A 23,431-nucleotide genomic window follows, 5' to 3' on the forward strand; every position below is an offset into this window, starting at 1 on the left:
ATTACTTGTTGCAATAAGGCACTGACTACCAGTTTCAATTCCACTCTTTTTCAAGGCTTTGAGGTTTGGACTGTGGTAAAGCTATGGTATTCAAAAGATTTTTCAACTGGATTGAGGTCTAGACTATGTGGTAACCAGAAAAGCAACTCAATATTTCAATATTTTGGGCAGCAAATCTTGCTGTAACTGCCATGGAGCACTGTTCTATTATTTGGGGAGAATTATGTCTTTTCCCAAAGAGCCTCTGAGCAGAATGTATCAACAATTCCTCCAAAGTTTCACACTATTTGTCATGTTTCATAGCACCATAACTATCTTTTATTCTCTAGGCGTCTCAGTTACAATACAATCCCAGATTATTACAGCATCATCATTTTGCTCAATTGCCAGGAAAACACAAGCTAGCAGAATTTTTTCCATTTTTATTCTGCAAACTGTAACCTTCTATTATGAAAACTGCATTCATCTGTGAAAAAGTTACTCTAGGCTTTTCTGAACCATCCTAAATATTCTTTGGAAAACTTAAGTCATTCTGATCCTCATTTAGTAAAGGTTTGCAGATTACAAAATAGAACCTTAGGCATACCTCATTAAGTTTGTTGAATACAGAGCATTCAGTTATACTAATAATGTCACAAGGGGCCTTGAGTTTCTTTAATAGATCACTACATCTAACATTTCTGTTTTGTTATTTTTTGGAAAACTTAGATTAGCTGCCAATTTAATTGTTTTGTAGAAATAGTCTTAGATTTTTTGTAGTAGTGTAATCTATAAGTAAGAACATCACTTAACATTATATAAATTAATGATGAATATTTGAACCTATATTTTTGCAAAGAAATATTTAGCTTAATTACTTTCTGAAGCAGTTCTATGATTCATATTTATGAACCGGTTAGTCTAGAGACAATTTTTTATTATGTATTAACAGAATCTAGTACGTAAAAAATTCAGTCGTGGATTACTAACTAGTAAATATCACACATATATTTAAAAACAACTTATTTATAAAGTTTATTATATCATGTTATTTAAGTTTCAGGTATTTCTGTCCTGCTCTACTAGATATCCTCACTTTTTTAAGTTCATATTTTGTGTGTCATCAATTATTCTAGTGTTGTGTTAGTAATATAAACAGTGAATTTGATATTGTCCAGAAACTTGAATATACTTATAGCGTTGTAATATTTCATCTTGTAATTGCTGTGGATGACCTGTTAGGAATTTTGTATTAATTCATGTTTATTTTTGATCTCCTAGTGTATATAAAATGACAAGATATTATAGTCTGAATTTTTGTTTATATTCACTTTAAATACATGGAAAAAATGTATTTATTATAATAGTTTTTACTACCACCAAACTTATTCCATTAAAAATTGTAGTAACTATTGTTAACCTAAATATACAAATTTTAAAACTAATAAAAAATACATCCAAGTAAATTCTGATTACATTATCTTTATAAAACAATTTTCTAAATTTTGAACATTTTTCTTGACCACTCATTTTAAGTCTTAATTTCTGTTGTTTAAAACTGCAATAAATTAATATGAATTCAAAAAAACAGCTAACATATTTAACTTATATCTATGCCAATTTGGAATTGGGGCCATCCTAAATAATTTTTGTTTGCAGCTTTCTTTCTCCTTATAAATAGATATTATTTGTTTTATGAAAAAAAAATTAAGCAAAAGTCCAAAAAAGGCAGCCAGAATATAAATCTTATGGAAAATTTCTTAAATATAGACAGCAAATCAAAATATTAGTTTTAATATTTGGTCTACTTGCTAAAAGTTTACTGATGAGCAAGAAAACTATATAACTTTAAAACTTTAAGAGAAAATAATTTTATGCTTAGTATTTTCTTTTCTCCTACTCGTATAGATAAAATTTCTTAACATGAACATGTATTTCACAGTGGTATTACATTAAAAAATTAGACTAGAATAATTTTCCAATTCAACTTGGATTTTACAGGTTCAATATCCTTAAAGAGCCACGTTTTGCAATACTTTTGGTAAGTGAGTTTGAATTTCTAAAAATAATTAAAAAATGATCAAATGGAAATTTAATTGATCATTAAGTAACTATTCAACAGATTAATTTCATCAAATAATGATTATTCTTTTTAAATAAATGCAAGGACTGTATTAAAAATAAACGACATTTTTTATTAAAACTGTTATTTATGCCAGCCTTAAAATTAAAAATCTGATGCGAACACGACATGACTTCCTTGACCGTCTGTTAAATTACATATACACATTTTTTTACGATCAGAGGTTAATAATTATTAATAAATCAGTATACATACTCATATCATACATACTTTACCAAACTCATATCATTTTCTTCATAGTATACACCTTAGCAAGTGCATAACATTTTGAAAAGATACATTTCAAAAAAGACACATAATTTTATAAAATTTAGCTGTACTGTTCAATTACATAAACAAATTAATTTAAAAAAAAAAAAAAAAATTACATATGCCACTTTCTTCTTAATTTATATTTTATTAGACAATAATGGATTTTATTAATTAATTCAGTCTGTTAGAAATGACCTTCAGCAATTTGTTTCCCTGACTGAATTGTAATGCTCTGATATACATATCTATTAACTTGAGTACAGTAGTCACTTAGTATAATTGTTCATTACATAAATTGTGTTTATGTGAAAATGGGAATGCTATTAGGTATAAGGTACACTAATACTGTATTCATTATCCACCCATTTATTTGTACTACAGTTAAAAATGTTTGTAGTATACCAGTAACTACTCATGGAAATGGTAAATATGATTCCAGTCCTTTTGATACCAATAAGTATTTTATTTTCTGTCGAAGGTTAAATATAAAAAACATTCTGAATATCAAAGAATTTCAGTTTTTGTTAATGAAAGCCATAGATTATGTGGGTAGACAAAAGTGTTATTGATAGATATTTTGTTGGCTCCCAGAAATAGAACAGTTTTTGAAGTAAATGTGAGCAATACTGCAATATTTTAATGTTTATTAATTAGCAGCCCTTTGGGCTAGTCTAGTGATAAACTCTTCAGGCAAATGAATTGTTTTAACAGCTGATTTTCAAAGTCAAAGTTTCTCAGGTTCAAATCCTAATAAAGGTTGGTTGCTTTTTATGGATTTAACTACTAGACGATGGATACCAGTGTACAATGTATACGATGAAAATAAAAGCCTGCTTGCACGAGGCAGACAGTCGCTGTGCAGTATTATATTACTCTTTTCTCGTAGCATTAGGTTCATTAAAAAACCGAGAATTCTGCAGTACAGTCTGTTTAACTATTTTCATAAATAGCAAAAATTCTTTCCACAACTGAAATTTATTATCATTTTGTTTAATTACAGACAATAATTTTTTTTTAAATATTTAGTGTACTTGTAAATATTTCTTAATGTGTACAGTACAAAAATGAATTGTTTACACTTGTATTAATAGATTACTATTACATTCCTTCCATCAAGTGACATAAAATTAATAAAAGTTATCAAAATGTTTCATTCTAGTTATATGTACTTGTGAGTGTTAATGTTGTTGATGATGTTTTTAGTAATAAATAATAAACACTATCATTAAGTAATAGAACTATACCCTACAAATTATAATAATTTATTAATTGCTTAGTCATTTTATATATATTCAGAGAACAGCTAAGTAATTTTTTATTCAATATTTATTTATTTTTTAATATTCAATAGGTTACTAATGTTTAACTTTTCATTTTCAATAAACTGATTTAGTTCAATTGTTGGGGTTCACGGTATGATTGGTATAGTTGCTTCCTTCTGTAATGTGTGGTGTGTTAGTTAATGTTTTGTATGTATTAATGAGTTCCTATAGCTATTGTGTTTTTTGTTAGTGATTTTTTTTTTGTAATGGAAGAATTTAAGTTATTAAAGATAAATAGCGTCATAGTCAAGCTTGTGAAATTGTTAACAATGTATAAAATTTTATGAAGAAAGACACTATAAAGTTAGAAAAATTGGAAGATGACAAACATTTAATGCACATTCAAAATTGTGAACAAAGAACCACTGCAGCTTTTGGAATTTCAAGATTGCAAGTTCAAAGACTCCAAAAAGAAATGCCAGGATCTTCATAAATCTAAATCGGAATCGTGCTCATTCAGCACATCAAAAAAGTATAAATAAACTTCAAAACCTGTTAGTGGATTAAGCAGTTTTGATCAATGCATTGTAAGACAAACAGTTAATGAGTTTCACACAAAACATAATGAACTGCCTACATTAAATAAATTACATGAAAAGCTTCAAAAGAGTATTCATTTTAAAAGTTCTTAAACTACAATAGCAGCTATCCTGAAAGAGTTAGGGTTTAGGTGGTGTAAAACTGATAATAATTGGAAAATTTTGATTGAGAAGGAAGATATCCAGTAGAAGAGGATAATATTTAAGAAAAATGACATATTGCAAAAAAGAAGATTCTTTGATTGTTTATTTGGATTAATTGTATATTTTAACATCCCATTCAACAACAAAATCTTGATCAAATGACAGTAGTGCAAGAGTAAAAGTGCGGATTAAAGATGATCGGTTAATCATAATCCACGCTGGAGAAGAAATAGGGTACATTCGGAACATGATGTTAACTTAGAAGACAAATTCAAAAAGCAGTGACTATCAACAGTGTCAGCAACAACATTTTCCTGAAGTGGGCATCTGAAAAATCAATTCCTGGTCTTCCCCCTCAGTCAATGACTGTTATTAAAATGCATCATACCACAATTCACTTCTAAAGAAGCCTCCAAATTCAAATGATAGGAAAAGTGGCACAGTTTAATTGGTTTGAAAAGATCAATATTCCATTTAATAAAGCAGTGTTAAAACCACAATTGTTTGACATAATTAAATCCATAGAAATTCAAAAATAAAGTACCATTTTGATGAACTATTAAAAAATATGGGCATCAGATTCTGTGATTCTTACCATCCCGATTTAAATTTGATCAAGATGGTAGTATGGTCAGCTCCAAAAAGATAGCATAACTGTTAGTAATAACACATTTTTAATGTCGGATATTAAAAAACTTGCTGAAACAAAAATGGATGAAATGAATAAGGCTAAATGGATATCATATTAAAACATGAAAAAGAAGTAGAAACTGAATATAAGAAGGTGGAATCGCTAATTGATGAAATGATGGATAAATTTATCATACATCTAGACAGTGGTAGTGAAAGTAACTGTTCCAATGAAAACAGAGAAGATGAACTTGTACAGGAACACGACATACAATACAGTTGGCCTCCATGGCGCGAGTGGTAGCATCTTGGCCTTTCATCCGGAGGTCCTGGGTTTGAATCCTAGTCAGACATGACATTTTTACACACTACAAAAATTGTCATTCATCTCATCCTCTGAAGCAATACCTAACGGTGCTCCCAAAGGTTAAAAAAAAAATAAATAAATAAAAAATAAACCCATGTAATACAAATTTGAAGTGTTAATAATAATAATTAGTACAATCTATAGTGAAAACAATTGTACAAAAAAAGAATTTGAAAATTCTAAATAATAAAATATCCTAAATACTGTACAAAAAAAAATAATTGTACATCTAATTTAGCGTAATTATGGATATTATAATTCTTGTTTTTGCAATCGTTATTTATTGAATTATTAATACTAATTATGTAATAGTGAATTATAATTAATAAAACATGAAAACATTAATAAATTAAATATGCATAAATAAAAGTACAACAATTATTATTGTTGTCCTGTTAGATGGGTGTAAATGTTTTCAGGTTTGATAGTAACGTAGTCTTGACCTTCTCCAACACAAGCTTTTGTTTTCATTGTAGGCACTGTACTTTGCTGGTTGGGGTTTAATTAACCAGCCATCTTAGGAATTGTTGGCCTCAACCTGAGTCTGTACAAGATTTCACTTCATTTACATGTCATACATATCAACTCAACTCATTGGGCCAGGGGGAGGGTTGCTTACTATTCACTAGTTGAACAGATTGCAACGCACACATTAGGAATAATAATAAAATAAATGGAGGCTGGTGACTTTGGAAATCAAGGTATCCATAATTTGTTTAATGCAGTTCATTTTTTACTTGTTCTTGAAAATAGTTAGAGTTTTGATAAAGATTGATTTGAATATCACAATATTTCAATTTTTGTCAGTATTAGACATTAAGATGAGCTATAAATGATTAAAAAGCTGTTAAAAGGCTTTACAGGTAAGGGGGCTTGAACATTTGTAATACCTTTAATTGTTTTTTTTTTCTAAGGTAGGATGAATTTTGAATAACACAATATTTTTTCTTCTTTTTAATTCAAGTGGAGGACTTTAAAATTCTCACTGTCACTAAACCTGTTGATTATTCTTGCCTGAACTCAAAAGATCAGATCTCAGATCTTTGTGGATCAATAGATCTTTGTACAATTAGGCTTTATAATTGATTCATTTATGTGTGCATTATTAATTATATTATCAAATAGGAATCTAAAAAAAGTGATATTAAGAGGGGGTAGTGGATAACAATTACTGAATAATATTTGTCATTCAGGATAAAATACATTTTCAAAACTTGATAAACTTTTTCAAGCTGCTTCAGCAGCCCCTGAGAGTTTGTTGAAACTACAAACTCTCTCTCTTTATAAAATACAGTAGTATATATAATTTAAATGTTCACTGTGTTTTCTGTATAACACAAGATATTAATAACTAAAAATGTATGTAATATCAAAAAATAAAAAAAAAACCTACTGTATTTGAAGAGTTTTTAATAGTTAAACTTACATTTATTCAAGACACCTTATGATTCACATTTTATACGCTAAACATAGGTTTAGATTTTTGGAGAAAGAAATCTTGGCTTTAATCAGTTGGCACATCTGTCATTTTTGTTCAGCTCCTTAGACAGAAAACATAGTCCCAAGTAAGCCCATAAATAAGATTGTGTGTATGCAAGTGAGTGTGTGTGAAAGAAGAATAAGCACCAGTATGCTAAATAAGTAGCTGTTCTACAGATTAACAGATACATTAGCATTACAAATATCCTGTGAAATTGCTGATACAACTTTTGTATTCTGTCCAGGGATAAGGATAAGAAAATAGACTGGTTGGTGAGAGAGACGGGAAGAGAGAGTATAATCAATCTATAAAATAATTTTTTTTTGAAATCCAAAAGGGTCTTTTGAATTGACCTGTCTTTTATATAATAAAAATTCTAAATTTGGTTATCTGATTTTAATCTTGCTCTACACATTTGTTAATCATCAGTCATATACAACTAATCCTATGTAAATAAACTGATGTGCACATATACTAATCCCATCCCTCACTAATGATTCCATCACTAATCCATCATATTATTAAACTGGATTTCATATAATCTATTTTGAGAAATACTATATCATATGAAAAATATGATTTTTATCTAATAAAAAAAAGTATTTATTTTCTCTCTCTTAGAATACAAATATTTACTTTCATTAATATTTTTGTACCACACTTGCCTACAATATAAAACACAAAGTCTTTATTCTGATTAGCTTTTCTAAATTGTATTCTGCAATAGCATTTGAATAAATCTTGGCAGTATTTAGTTTTGGCTTCTGAAACACTGCTATTTTATTTGTTTCATTCCATTTTTATACAAAACACAAGTTTTTGTAATATAATAAACAAAATGATATTGGTGTACAGAACTAATAAAAAAGTACTATACTTTACTTCTCATCACTCAGTTCAGTAATTTTAACTAAATGCATCAACAGTTACTTTTCATGAAAATATTTATCATATTAGATATATGTACTTACATTGCATTGATGCATATGTTTTACGTTTTTTTTTATTACAGAAACAATTGATTACTGTCTCCTATTTGAACATCATTCTTTTCAGAGATAAAGAAAATTTGTCTTTTAATTTCAACATTAAAATATAATATTTATACAGCCAATGTAAAAAATAGGTGTATCATGAGATGAATGATTTTCAAACATTGAAGAAATTACATCATAGACAATACAGCCAAGTTGTGACCACTCTTATTGGCTAATTAATTTATAACATAATAATAGCGAGTATATTAATGTATAAATAATGATTAACTCTTGTAAAAACATATAAAAATGTTTCATATACTTTCAATAAAAATATAATTTTTATTCAACTATCAATTAATTAAGAAAAATAAATTTTGTGATGAAAGTACAGGGAGAAAATAAAAAGAAATACAATATAATTTAGGAAATATACTAATGTACATTTGCTTCAAGTGATATAGAACAGACCTTTCCAAATACAAGTTGAAGTTCTATAGGATGTTTATTTTGTTGTTGGGGGTGTTAGATACGTAGGAGGAGAGGTTTTTTAGAAGGTGTGGGGTGTATCCTAGCAACCCCCATCTCTCTAATCATTGAACCTTCACCACTTTCAACTTCAAACTCAAAACCTATCCATCCAATTTTGAAGTTGTGATTTTAAAACTGAATGACTCTGAAAAAGAGTTTTCTCCTTAAATAAACAAAAAAAGAAATCTTGAAGTTGTTTATCAGCATTTTTATATAACATTTATAACACTTATTTTCATACTTTTAATTTTTTATTGAATACCTTTATTGTAACTCTTACAAAAAACAATACTTACATTATTATTATTATATTAAATAATATTTGTAACTGTTAAAACTTAATTACTATGTTACTACAGTATCAGAGGAGCTGGTTAAAAGTATTGCCAAACATAAACAGATCATTGAATTTTTTTAATAAAATATAGATCTTACTCAAGATATAGAATGTTATGAAGAACCCTTACACTTTTTATCATTTACAATTGATATTCCTCAGAATATCAAGCAGTTAGTGTTATCCTGTTTGGAGATGATACCATTGTACCCATATTTAAAGATGATTGTTTAAACGGTCACTGAACAGCATGACTAAACCTAAGGTTTTCGAATTATTAAAATATTAAACAGCTTGCTTTTAAAAAATGAAAAATTTTCCCAAGGTTATTTTGGAGCTACCTTTTTCACTAGAGTTGCATGTAACTAGTATTACATGCTTTGTCTAATTAAACAAAAACACAAACAACTTACATCAAATGTATTATGTGATTACACATTTAAGAATCTCCTAACGTTTTTAAGATAGGCATCATTATTAACAGTGATACTTGTAATTCCAGTGAAGGTGGGGAAAATTATCTCTAACAAGTCTTTCAAACAAAAAATCATATTATTTTAAAAACAAGTCGCTTAATAATTTTATTTAAAAATAACAAAAAAACTCTACAATAGCAGTTCAAAATATCATTCACTCAATGATGGATTGTAACTGTATAACTTTAAATTTGGATAGAATCTTCCCATTGTGGTGCTCAGCTTGCCATCACATTTTAGTCATATTGTTTCTAGGTATCTTGCTGTTTACACCCGGAATAATGTTTTTACTGTCTGTGAATGCTTGCTAAGTTACAAATGAGTAAAATCCAATAAAAAGGTATAAAGACTATCTTAATACTTCCATGTATTTCACTCTGCAGAAAAAAAGGGTTCAGAAGTAAAATATAGTCACTGTAGTTCACCAGATGTAAATTTGTATTTATTCTGTAAAACTTCAAACAGGATTTTAATTTTTTTCTACCATTAATAATTAGTTCTCATACATTATGATGATGCATTTCTGGTTATATTTATGATGCTTGTCTAGGAAATGCAGATTAGGTAAATTGTTTACTTAAAAGTTGGGACCACATCTCACCTAAGATATCTTTTATAATTTAAAAATAAACAAAAATTTATAATTACATTCTCCCTTTTTGTGTTCAATGTAATATTAATTAATCATATTGTTTATTTTAGTGACTGAATTGAGTAGTATTAGTTTATATGGTGAATATTGTTAATATTAATACCAAACTTTGTTAGACCCTGATAGCTAGCAGTCAACATTAAATGACACTGACAAACTAAGGCAGTATAAAACTTTAGCGTTGAATGTAAATCAAGTATAACAGCAGTTACTGCTCATCATTTTCAAGGACACATTTTTAAAAACTGTCAGTTCTTTCTGAATAATGTTGCCTACCTTTTGAGTAATTCCTGATTATAATAATTCCTCTTGTGCCAAACAAATAATTTTGATAGTTTATAAAAATATATATTTTATTTGTTTATTTATTGTTTGTAGACATTATAATTTTATAACGTTTGTAATAATGAAAAAATACATAGTATTTACAAATTAAAAAACAAGTGTTATTGGAAATTGGAATTTTATTTAATACGATTTCATATTTCAATAAATTGTATTAAACTTTAATTATTCAAAAGCTAATTAAAGTGGCTTTTAATGAGCTTCAAAAAAAGAGTAAGTTCATAGTATAACCTATACATATATATACATATATAACCTATACATATATATAAAATAACATGCGACTGATTCATCTACACCTACCAAAAACTACTGAAGATAAATTGATGAAAATTTCTATACATGTTCTTATGGTTTAAATACACAATAAGGGAGGATTTTTTTGAAATCCCAGATTAAATCTTTAAAATGAAGTAACTATGAAATTTACTGTTTTTTTTTTTTGTTTTTTAATTTCTCAGTTACAAGTGAATATATTGGTTTGATTTATGGTGTGTGTAATCTTTCTGAGAATATCTAAAAACTAATTTCTAGATTTTTTTGAAATTCCAAGTTAAAATGGATTTTGAATTTTTTTTTAAACCCAGCTGTTTTTTTAATTCCTCGATAACTAATGATATCAACTTGATTTTTGGTTTGTGTAATTTTCAAGTAATTAAATATCTAAAAACCAATTTGTAGATTTTTCAAAATTCGACCTTGAAAGGGTGAAGAAAGGTAAAATTATAAAGAGTGATTGTAAATTTCCCCCACTTTCGACTTTATAAATGAGATATTCACTAAATTGGCTCTTGCAAATATTTTTCAAATAATTATCTACAAACTATTTTTGGGTTTTTTGAATTCAATTTTTTAAGGAATACGACAGTGTATTCTGCTGCTCAACCAACACTATCATTGTGACTATGTGCAAAGTGACTGGTAGCATCTGTCTCCGTTGCCTTAACTAAACAACACAAAAGTAATTAAAAAATTTTTTTTAGTTATTAGAAACGAAGTATGTGTTTGTCGGGTAAAGCTAAGAATCGGGCAAAATACATTTCCATAACCAGTTATAACTAATATTTTTAAGACCAAGACCGACTTTTTTGAAACAGATTCCTAAATCATTTAAATTTTCAGGTCCTATACTGACTAAACTGTTGCTCTGAGGAAATTACAATACACATTACATTCTTATCGTTCTTTTTTGTTTTTCTTTATTTAAGCGTTGGACAACAATTCATTGTTTATTGTATATTCTGTCTATATTTTTAATAGAAAAATTTACTTACTCTTTTATCAGGATTTAATGAAAATTTAAAAACAATATTCTTGATAAAACAGTTTTTGTTTATAAATAAATAATTTTGTTTTTAGAAGAGTATTGCAAGTGAAGTATATTGTTGGGGGAATGCTAGTATATATAAATATTAATGCTAGTATATAGTAAAGATTACTTAGGTGTCATTTCATTGTGATTTTATCCAACTGTTTGTGCTACTATTTTACATTATGCTTTCACCAAAGTATTAAACATAAAACCTATCAAACAAAAGCACTTTCTAATTTTCTATAGATAGTTTGCTCTCATTTATTCAGATTAAAATGTTATGAATAATATTAGTTAATAACAATTACAAAGCCCTATTTTCAAAAATATTTAATTTAAGATAGACTCCAAAATAATGAATTTACATTGTTTGCAAATACCACTGAAGGAATCTTGAATATTATTATTTATGAAATTTGTCGGTAAATATTTACTTTTCTTGAATATAATTCCTTTAATAAAACTTCTAAAATCCATCATTTTAGATTGTAACACTATTTTAAACATCACAGTTATAAGAATTTATTAGCTTTTACCGAAAAAGTAGATGTTAAAACATCCAAAGAGTACAGACATCCAAAAGTTTAGTTACTACAACACAAAATTCATTTAGAAAATTGTAGGATGGAAAAGTTATGTTGCATGATTTTAAAAAAGTTAAAAAAATCACATGGTAAAATTGAAAGCTGTTTATGTTAGTTTTAGGATATAGAGGAGATATAAATATCAAATATGGCTTAAAATGCATATGGAAACAATCTAGTAAATATTTTCATGAAGTTCAATTTTGCATAAATAATTAATTTTTTTCTGTTTTTCAGATGTGTTCACATCACAGATATTGGAGTAGGATATATATCAACAATGTTATCTTTATCAGCACTTTTCCTTCGCTGGTGTTCTCAAGTACGTGATTTTGGGATTCAACATCTTTGTGGAATGAGAAATTTACAAGTTCTTTCTTTAGCAGGTGTGTATATTTTATTATTTTTATTAAAAAAAAAATTGTACTTTATACATTTTTAATTACATATTATTTTTTGCCCACTGAGAAACAAGTCAAAGTAAATTCTTTACACTGTATGTAATATTTTGTGCCATAATCTTAATCCATTAACAACTGACATTTTGTGTAGGAACATAAAAATACTCTAAATGTTATTTAATAATACTTAATGTGTTTGCATTATTGTTCTAATCATTCACAATAGGAGGCTAGGCTATATATTTAAAATAATTTTATAAATCAAATATGAACTCTATAAACAGTTAGAAATCTGTAAGAGGGATTGGTAAAATACATTTCTATTTTTTACATGATATTCTTTTTTTATAAAAAGTAACTCGATTTGCATCGTGTCTGATCTATTATACTCATATTTAAATATATATTACTGAAATTAATCTTTTTAAGATTCATATTATTCCTGTGTACTGTTAAATTATACTTTAGATGAAAGAAATATCTTACCTTAATTTTATTCACTACTCACTTGAGATATTCACTACTCAACCAATTGAGCTGAAATTTTGTATGAACATATATGATATATGAACATACATAACATAACATATATATGAACATGCATATTTTATATGAACATATATGTATGAAATCATGTGTGAACAATTTTTTATGAACTATTGCCATTAAGAAACGTTTCACCATTTCATGATGGTGGTTATTTTAATGGCTTGCAGTAACAATCAGATTATGTCCCTTGCCAACATTCTACTTGACTATAGTCAAACCATCAGTTAAATCGACAACAATTGCAGTAATTGACATTAAATTTTCTACAAAAAGTTTCTTTGTCTTTTTTTTTATATATCTTCGGTTAATGAGAAAAATAATTTTAAAGATGTAATGATGTACTGCATGGCAGCTCAACCGACAAAGCTACTGCCAGTGTTGGTAGAATACTGTGGCTACACACTGTGAATTTGATACAGTGCCCTGTGACTGACTACATCGTCTTATTGTTACTTAATTAAAAAAAGATATTTTAAATAATTAAAAAAAATGAGAAATGAAGTATGGTTATTTGCTCGTGGCATTTGTTGGGTAATGCTAAGAACTGTGAAAAATACTTTTAACCCACACACAGGGCTATAATTACAATTTTTAAGACAGGGGGTCATCAACTATTCTGAACCCATATATTTCAGATCACTCGGTCCTATGCTGACCAAACGTTTGCTGTGGAAAAATTACAATATACTGATACTTTTTATAGATTGAACAGGGTTTAATTATTATTTTTCAGTATTATTCTCACAAACCCACCAGGTTGGTCTAGTGGTTAACGCGTCTTCCCAAATCAGCTGATTTGGAAGTCGAGAGTTACAGCATTCAAGTCCTAGTAAAGCCAGTTATTTTAACACGGATTTGAATACTAGATCGTGGATACCGGTGTTCTTTGGTGGTTGGGTTTCAATTAACCACACATCTCAGGAATGGTCGAACTGAGAATGTACAAGACTACACTTCATTTACACTCATACATATCATCCTCTGAAGAATTATCTAAACGGTAGTTACCGGAGGCTAAACAGGAAAAAGAAAGAAAGAAAAAAGTATTATTCTCACAAGCATGAGGATGAACATTGTGGGGTCTAGATAGAAAGGGCGAATGAAGCAAGGCCTGACCGAACTAGTAATTCGATAAATTTCTAAAGAGCAGGAACTAAAATTTTTGATTTGATATTTTTTTTACTTTTTGATTATACAAATTTAAATCCAAGAATAAAATTCATAACTTTCTTAGCTACCATAAAGATAATAATTTTTTAGCAATCACGTACACCTATTTATTATTAAACAGACTTTTTTATATAGCAAGATAAAATGTTTTCACATGTTTATTGCTAAAGAACCAAAGAGCCAAGTTACCTTGCATTAGTATTGTTTGGTGTGGGATATTCCAATCCAGGACACTGATTCAATTAGTAGTTGCAAGCTGATATAAATCCTTTGTACCAGCTTGCTTTAAACAGAATATTCTTTTTATTTAAAAAAATACAAATGAATTAATACAATTTATTCATACCTGTAAAGTATTGCAGTTATAAGATACAAATTTAAAAAAAGAAGTTTTAAGAGACAATAGGCATTTATTTAATATGGATTAAATGTTTTCCTCTATATTCTCCTAAGAGAATATAAATAAAGTATACAACACCTGAGAGCTGTATGGTTTGTTGTATTACAAAAAAAAAGAAACATTAAAATATTAAGTAATCTTTTATAATACTGAGGTATTCCCTAGAGTTTTTGGGTCTGTGTACGTTTTATTATAAATTTTTTTTATTATTATTATATTTGGTGTTGATAGTGTATGAAGAGTATTCTAAAAAAAAAAATGATATGGCTTTATTATGAGTTATTAATGTTCCTTCTGTATGATTATTTTTATCATTAGTTAAATGATAAAATGATTATTTTTATCAGTTTGTAACTGCTACATTAAAGCAGCAATCTTGAAATTACATTATACTTCCACGGGAGGGTTATCATCATTAGTTTATGAAGGGGTGTAATCTAGTAATATAAGCATAATATATTCTTTCATATTTTATAAAATTAAAAAAGGCAATTTTTATTTTCTTACATAATAGATAATTTCTTATTATTATTCTTAATGTTTAAAGGAAATTAAATTACATTTTATCCATCACTTTTAATTTTTTTTAAGTTGTAAAAAATGTACAAATCATACTTAATAAATTAAAGATGTAAAAATATAAGTTTTAAAAATTTTAAAACAAGTCAATGTGAAATCTTAAGTAGTACAACAAATTAACAAGGAAAATCTTTTGTTAAATGATTACTGAACAAGTATTTAATTCAGTATTAAAAATAGTGATGTACACAATTTTTTAAAGGTACACTTAGATTTTACCGTAATGTCACCAATTCTAATTCAGTTTTGAATGAGAATTGTTTTTTGACTACAGCCTTCAATTTCACATCTAATGATACTTAAAAATATGTGATTGTTTAGTCAGTTCAAATGAATTTAAGAATAATCATTAATAGGTATCAGTAAACACTATTAGATATCATATCAATATTGTGTGTCAAAAAAAATTGGTGAATTTTATCTCATGTCAAGTTATTTATAATTTTTTTTAGATAGTAGAAATATTCTTAAGAATTACAAGATCCTACATACCAGTCTTACTAAGGAAAATGAAGACTTTTTGGCCTGTGCTTCTTGTAATAACTCTTACACAAAGCCATCTTAATCTCAGATACTTCATCGAGTTAAGGCCATAAGAAAGTCTGGGTCCGATTGAATAATTGCTGCCTTGGTGTAGTACCTTGGTTAGATTTAATTATTCTAAATCTTTTGTTTTACTGGTTTATTTAAATAAATAATATTCTTTATTATTTTATATTGTAAATTTATTTTATTATAATATTTAAACTTGTAATAACATTATATATGCAAATACTGTATTAACACATGTTGGGTCATTGACAGCTGGCAGAAGACCGACTATTTTAGTAGGAGCCAGTGTAAAGTAAAACTTTGCCAGTGTAAGGGAGCTTAGTGCAGCTGCCCAAAGGATCTTTAAAATGTAAAAGTCCTTCTTTAATTAAAATTTAAAGTTCCTCATAACTGCCCGTCAAAAATCATATGATATATGAATTTTACTGTTATTTTATATATATTATAAATTAAATTATTACAAACAAAATCATATGATTTTTGCAATTACAAATTTAGTTGTGAATAAATGAACAATAATATAATTAAATTGTTAATATTTAGAGATTAGTTGAAATGATAATTATATTCATTGTGATATAATATTAATATTATTCGTATTAATATATAATAAATTAATTAAAAAGCTCATAATAAATATAACCTGTAAATAGTATTTTGATTAATAATAATCAGCATATTTCTAATATAATAATAGAGTTGAATAATTTAATCTACAACAGTTTGAAATTACATTCACATTAATCTTAAATAATAAATTAATCTAGAAATCCCAATACCTCAAAATCAATCAGTACATAATCATATAATGTATAATATAAATGTGAAATAATAATTAAATTAATACAACTATGTAAATTAAGATAATATTAAAATAATATTTATGAGCATGTTAACAGTCATATTATAAGAATATAATCAAATGAAATTACAAGAACAACAATATGAAATAATTAAATCAATAAAAAATATTACATAAAAATATTATTTAAATCAATCGTTCGAGATTGGTAGTAGGCATTATTATGCGCAGGTCTTCTATTTGTCTTAAAACTGCTTATAATTTCTCAAAATTATGAAGGATCGTTTTTCCAGTTACATGAAGTATATAAAATTTAACACCTTTGATTGCGCTTTCCTATAAACCACCAAAATGGAGTAAAGAGGGAGGAAAAATGACCTTGTGTAATAATGAACGCTTGAATGTCTGACTTTAGTTTACTGAATTTAAAAGTTGATACCAATTATGAAGTATATTTTTGGCAGAACGGAAATTTGAACCGTTATCAGAAAAGACTTGAGTGGGAATATCCCAATGTAACATAAATTTTTTAAATGCTGCATTAAACGACTGTGAAGTCAGATCAGAAACTCATTCTAAATGGTTAGCTTTAGTAGTGAGACATATGAAAAGTACTATATAAGATTTATTTAAAGTCTTAGTCATACTTTTAGTCTTAGTCTTTTTTTTAAGTCTTATTTATTTAAAGTCCGCCAAGATGAATCATAATTGGACCGCCATATTCTGCTGCCCAAGTAGAGAATGATCGGTTGGTTTTCTGATACAGAAATACTACGATTGTTGTCAATATATACGTACTAGCAATACTAATCGGTTTTTTTTCGGAAGGCACATGGAATTCATAATTTGTAACAGATCTAATGGTCTGAGTTAGATTAGTTCTGTCATAATTTTCTTGATTACTATTTTGTTTTTGTTTTGTATTTAATTGTCTATTTTTGTTTTCATTTGTTACGTCTGACTTCAAAGTTGTCATCAGTTCATCTGTTTTAATATTACAAAATTGTTCCATCATTTCTGATTCTGTGTCCTTGTACATAAGATTGACCTCTCATATCTTTTACAATAGATTTCTTTGATCTATCACGTTCTTTTATACGAGTTGCCGAATCATTGTTTGACTTAATGGTTTTAATTAATTTTTTGGTTTAATGATTTTTATTTTCTGTGGTATCAAGTCATCATCTGTTTTTTCATCTGTGCCCTTTCCATAAAAAATCTGATTTGTTTTGTGTGATTCATCGATATTACCATTACAAACACAGCTAGTTATTACAGGTTTATCTGAATCAGATGATTTCTTTTTCGGTTAACTTTTTCCTTTTTTTTTCTTGTTCTCCTCAGGTTTATAAATTAGGTGTTTGGCTATACCACTTGTATTAATATTATTAAGAAACAGTGGCTGTGTATAACAATTGCACATATTCCTGACTAACCCCCATTCATTAACTTCAATTCCGACTTTCATTTTCTTAGCATCTGCTTCAGTTATCATTACAACAGATATCATTAAAATGATACAACTTTATCATTTTGTTCTTTAACTAGCATTGTCATTGTCACTGTACCAGTGTGTTTCTGCTATTATATCAAAAAATATCAGTTATAAAATTATTGTTTCAAACATAACATCTTGCCTTCTTCCAGCTTTGATCTCTCTCTCTCTCTCTCTGCCAGCAGCACGTTAAAGCATGCTCTTTTTTAGTGGCTGGGCAGCAGTGGTAGACGATTTCTCTTGAATATTTTAGTCAATGCATTGGTCAGAGTAAAAATCAATTTGAGCGATTGCTGTGGCTTGATCCATTGCACTCATAACAGCAAGTCTTGCTATTAACTGCGTCATACCAGCTGGTAGCATAGTAATTTTATATATCAGCAACTGTGACATTTTCTTTAAAAACTTATGTTGTGCTATCCATGTGGTTAATATCAATCAATAGCAACTTTACATATGAAAACATGTAAAATAAATAAATTTTTAAATAATTTACTGTCATAGTTGCTTTTTTGTCACATTATTGTGATTTGATACTGTTATTGGGGCCTGAAAAAATTATGTTATTAGGAGGTATGAAGTATTTTACCAGTCATGAATAGTTGTGACCTAGATAGGTTTTGTTTTTTATTTAATGGTGACGAGAATTTTTTTTCAATTTTTAATTTTAAAATTGGATTAATTTTTCTTATTTTTTTGTTTACAGGTTGCCCTCTTTTGACATCTAGTGGTCTATCAAGTTTAATTCAGTTAAGACATCTTCAAGAATTAGAATTAACCAATTGTCCTGGTGCATCTAGAGAACTCTTTGATTACCTACGAGAACATCTTCCTCGTTGCCTCATCATTGAATAAATGAATGTTTATGAAACAAAAATTAAAATATATGTAATTAATAAATGATGAAGTATACAATGAGTAAAAACTTTAACAAAAATAATACTATCATAACTTTTTTCTTTCTTTATTTATTTTTAAAAAATTAAAAGATAATTTGTTTGTTGATTATTACTATTTTGATCCATTTATTTTTGAGACATCATGTTTAGAAACTTTCCTTCTAAAACAAAATTTTTAACGTCATGTAAAACATAAAACTTAATAAAATTGTTCTGCTGATTTATTGTAATTATATATACCACAGTTTAAGGAAATAATTTGAGAATTCTTAGCGACAGTATAATTGAGGTCTGCTGGAAAGAAATATACAATCGTACTTCATTCAATATTATTAGTCTTGAAGTACTTAATTTTATATAAAGTACTCATATTCAACAAAAAACAATATGGAATAAATTTTTAGATCACCTAATGGATCAGTATTTAACAATATTATACCAACGCTTTAACCTTTTTTTAGAATTAAAATTCTACATATATATTACTTAATAAATGTAGTGAATACATAACTAATTGATGGTTTACATCTGTTGGAAAATTTTGTGGTAATATACAACACACATTGAAGCCAAGTAAAAACATAGTTACAATTGCAAATGGGCTAACAGCCTATGAGGCAGTATAATAAAAAATAAACCATACTTAAGACTTAAAAATAAAAAAAATGATTCATGGTTGAAGAAAGTGAATTTTGGTCATAATCTATGAAGAGTCTAATAATTAAAGTAGGAACAGTATATTAATTAGTAAAATGTTTTTTTAGGGTTTGAATTGTATAATGTGATGTAAATTACTTTTTTTTTCATATACTAAAATAATTATGTCATTATTTAACCATATCTTTTAAATTAAATTTTAAGTTAAATTCACAAGATTCTGTATACATCTATAAAATAAGTACTATCTCTTTTTTTTAAGAGGTAGTACTGAATTGGTATCAATAAGTTTTTTCTGGGTTTCAACTTTATTAATACACCAACTTTCAACTGGAAATCAAACCTGGGACATTCTCTGCAAGTAAGAATTTCTTTCTGCAATTTTTTTCTCGTGGCAATTGGCACTGAAGATTAAACAGAATTGTTTATTTTGTAATGACACACTAAATTTAATTTAACATAAAGTTTTTCAAATTTATATCAAAATGTTTCCATTGCTTTTATGACCTTCATTGACTAGTTTACCAAGCATGACATCGCATTACATTAAAATAAATACAGTTTGCCTTCAAAAATGAATAGTTTTGTATAATCTACATGATTACAACATGAATGAGTAGTTTCGTGTAAGTATAGAGGATGACTGTGTTTTTACTCTCGTTGCTAATAATGAGAAGTAATCATGCTTAATAGTTTCATCTATGTTAGTTCACCAGTGCTTCCTGCAAATTAAATTACAATTTGTAAATGTTTTAGGAAAGTCAATTCTGTTCACTATGTATTTGCTATTTATTCACTATGTAATTCTTTCTTAAATTCAGTAAAATTGGTGGTGGCTCAAAAATAAATTTATCTCTTTAATGCTATTGCATGTGATTAGTTTTTTTATATTAAAGCTCTGATAGTACAGATTATATTATAGTGGAATTTATTTTACTTAATATTATATATTTATTTGAAATGCATGCTAATACTCTTTCTTTTTTACATTACATTCATGCCACAAAATCATCTAAAAATGTTATCTTGTATATCATATCTCAACATTATATATAATTTCTTTTTTTTTCTTAGTTGGATTAACTTTCTTATTATTATGTGTACTTATTACTAATAAGAGGAGCATTCAAAGAAAAAAACACTGTAAACTGCATGTATGTTATTACTCCATGTAAAAGAATCATGTTCCTATCAAAGAAAAACAAGTGGCAGCTTTAATTACATACTTATGAAAACAATTCTTTTCTTATATAGTTCAACTTTGTATAAGAGTGGGGTTTCACTGTATCTTTATAGATTGTCTTCTGTGATTTGTATTTACAGATATAAATAACTTGTATTATATTTTTTTGTAAATATACTTATTCAGAAATGAAATATTTTGCTAGATGTATTAATGGATCTTCTTCACCTTTCTTGTCTTTTTTCCATAATTAATTTATTGTTATAAAAATAAGTTATTTTAAGGTATTATTTACGATTAATTATCAATTTTTTTTTGAAAAATTTTCTGAAATAATTTAGTAAAAACTAAGTGATCTAATTACAGATTGAAACATTTACTTTTCCATTTTAAGTAAATCTCAGTAAAAGATTTAACTTCGGTGTATTAAATAAATGTTTATTTTTAAAGTAAGTAAAAACTGTACTAGTGTTATTATTTCATATTAATGCAGTGTTTGTATAGTAAGTACATAAGGTTTGTTTTTTTCTGAATATGAAAAATGACAAAATTGATAAATGGAACATTTTATGAAGTTTTCTTATCCTGTACACTGGTGTTTTTATATAATATTTAAAAAATATTAGTTAAAGATCTAATTATAAACCTGTATTTCTCTTGAAACAACAGAATATCTAGACTATAAATCACAATTTGGTGATTTATTCATCTTTTATCCAAAAACTGGCTAATAAATTTTAATATGAAAATAATAATTATAGTTTATAAAATTAATAATTAATCTTAAGAAATATGTTGTGATTAAAAGGAAATGTAAATTAATTACCTTCATATACACTTTATCTTGCACATCTCTTCATTGCTTAGGCTTTGTATAACAGCTCTTAAACCATAACTAACTTTTAAATTGATGTTTAGATGAAATATTATTAAATTCCTTTTTTAATATTAAAAATTTTGAAAGGTTTTTGTAATCAGATTTTTTTTTATTTTGTGATTGTATGAAGGTAATTCAGTAATTTGGCATAGTTTTTTAAAGATATTTTTGTTATCATTTTTAAAAATATTTAATTTTTTTTTTTTAATAATACTGTACTGTAATACTTAGTATTAGCTATTGTTTATTATAATTTGTTATAGTATTTTTTCGTATTCTTTTACTTTTGTATTTAATTTTTAAGAACTTGGTAAAATTATTAATTTGTTTTTACACAAATAAAGAAATTTTTTTTAATTAGGCTTCTCTAGCTTATATTATAATTAGGAGTGCCTGCCAGCCATAATTTTACATTAATTATAGGAAATTAATGTTACCTAACTAAGACATAACAGATTACTGGTTACCAAAGTATATATAAATAAGTAACTTAGGTAAATATAATAACTAGCTATTACTTTCATACATGTATTATTTATATTAATGTAAATTCTTTTTTAGCTGATATAGATGAAAACAAGAAGGACTGTGTATGTGTCTTAGAAATAGACAGGGGTTTACAATTGTTAAAAAAAATTATTAAAATTAAGTTAAAAAGAATTATATGTTTATTTTAACTAACAGATTGGTGTAAAATAAAATTGAATGGTTTGGAATTATTTATTAAAACAATCACCTCACTGACCATAGGCAAGTGCATAGTGCATGCTTGTTTGGTATAGTGAAGGTCTTGAATTTTATTCCCTGCTAGAAAATTTCATCAGCTGGAAAATTTACAAGTCAATCAATAGAAATGCTAACCTTGGTAGCTGAAATCAATTAAAACATGTAGGCATAATTCACCAATATTATATTTAATAACTGTTTATTGCAATTAATAATTTTTTATGCTGGACTTTTATTTATCTATATACCTGTTGTCAACTAAAATGGGATTTACTGTAATCCTATTGTTTACCTATTTATAGGTAAAGGTAATCTTATAGGTATTTATATATATATACAATTTACCAAAATATACAATTTTATCCAAGTATAATTTGTTTGTGATGCAAACAAGTATAATTTGATTGCTCAGGGCCAATTATTATTTGGTCTTGGTTGAAGATAGTTTTATTTCTTATATTAGGTCAATACCTATAAAAGAAGTTGGTGGCAGCTCGTTAGTAATAGTGTATTGGCTTTCTGATATATAAGTTGCTGTTTATAATACTACTCGCATTATAAATTGTATTATCCTGGTCAGAATTTTATTAAAATGTTTAATAGATCAGTAATCTCCATTTCAGTAAGTTAAAATGAAAGTTGATGTAATTGATGAAGATAGTTAATAGTGGGTACTTTATCGCATAGAACATTGATTATGAAATGATGTTGCTTTATCTGTAATACTCCATATCTTCTCATGAAGTAAAACAAAAAATTTAGGGAGTATAGATAAGTTTAATATAATGATGAAATTAAATTGTCTGTTGTAGGCTTAAGTTAGCCTAAGTGGTTTTTGACCATAATTTTCAGATTAAATTGAATTTTTTTCCAATGCAAAAAAATTCATCTTTTGTATTACTTTTTAAAATATTTGTGTAGCAAGTTGTAATATTAAAATTTAAAAAAAAAATTATATACAAGGCTAAGTAATATTCAGAAATAGTTTTCATTTAACCAATTAATTCATCTAATTATTTACCTATCTGCTAGATTATGAGAAATAGAGTAGATTAAATTTTAATATGCTGA

General features: G+C 26.8%; 1 protein-coding gene across 1 annotated transcript in view; it reads left to right on the forward strand.

The window, feature by feature from the left end:
- Window positions 1–20,991, forward strand: part of LOC142326205 (uncharacterized) — a 385,017-nt gene extending 364,026 nt beyond the window's left edge. The window contains exons 4-5 of the mRNA XM_075368490.1: window positions 12,308–12,456; window positions 18,725–20,991. Coding sequence (XP_075224605.1) covers window positions 12,308–12,456; window positions 18,725–18,873 — 298 coding nt within the window. The 3' untranslated portion in view covers window positions 18,874–20,991. The remainder of the gene's footprint in view (window positions 1–12,307; window positions 12,457–18,724) is intronic.
- Window positions 20,992–23,431: the final 2,440 nt, after the last annotated feature.

The sequence above is a fragment of the Lycorma delicatula genome, chromosome 6, assembly GCF_047948215.1.
Source record: "Lycorma delicatula isolate Av1 chromosome 6, ASM4794821v1, whole genome shotgun sequence".
In the NCBI taxonomy this organism is placed as follows: domain Eukaryota; kingdom Metazoa; phylum Arthropoda; class Insecta; order Hemiptera; family Fulgoridae; genus Lycorma; species Lycorma delicatula.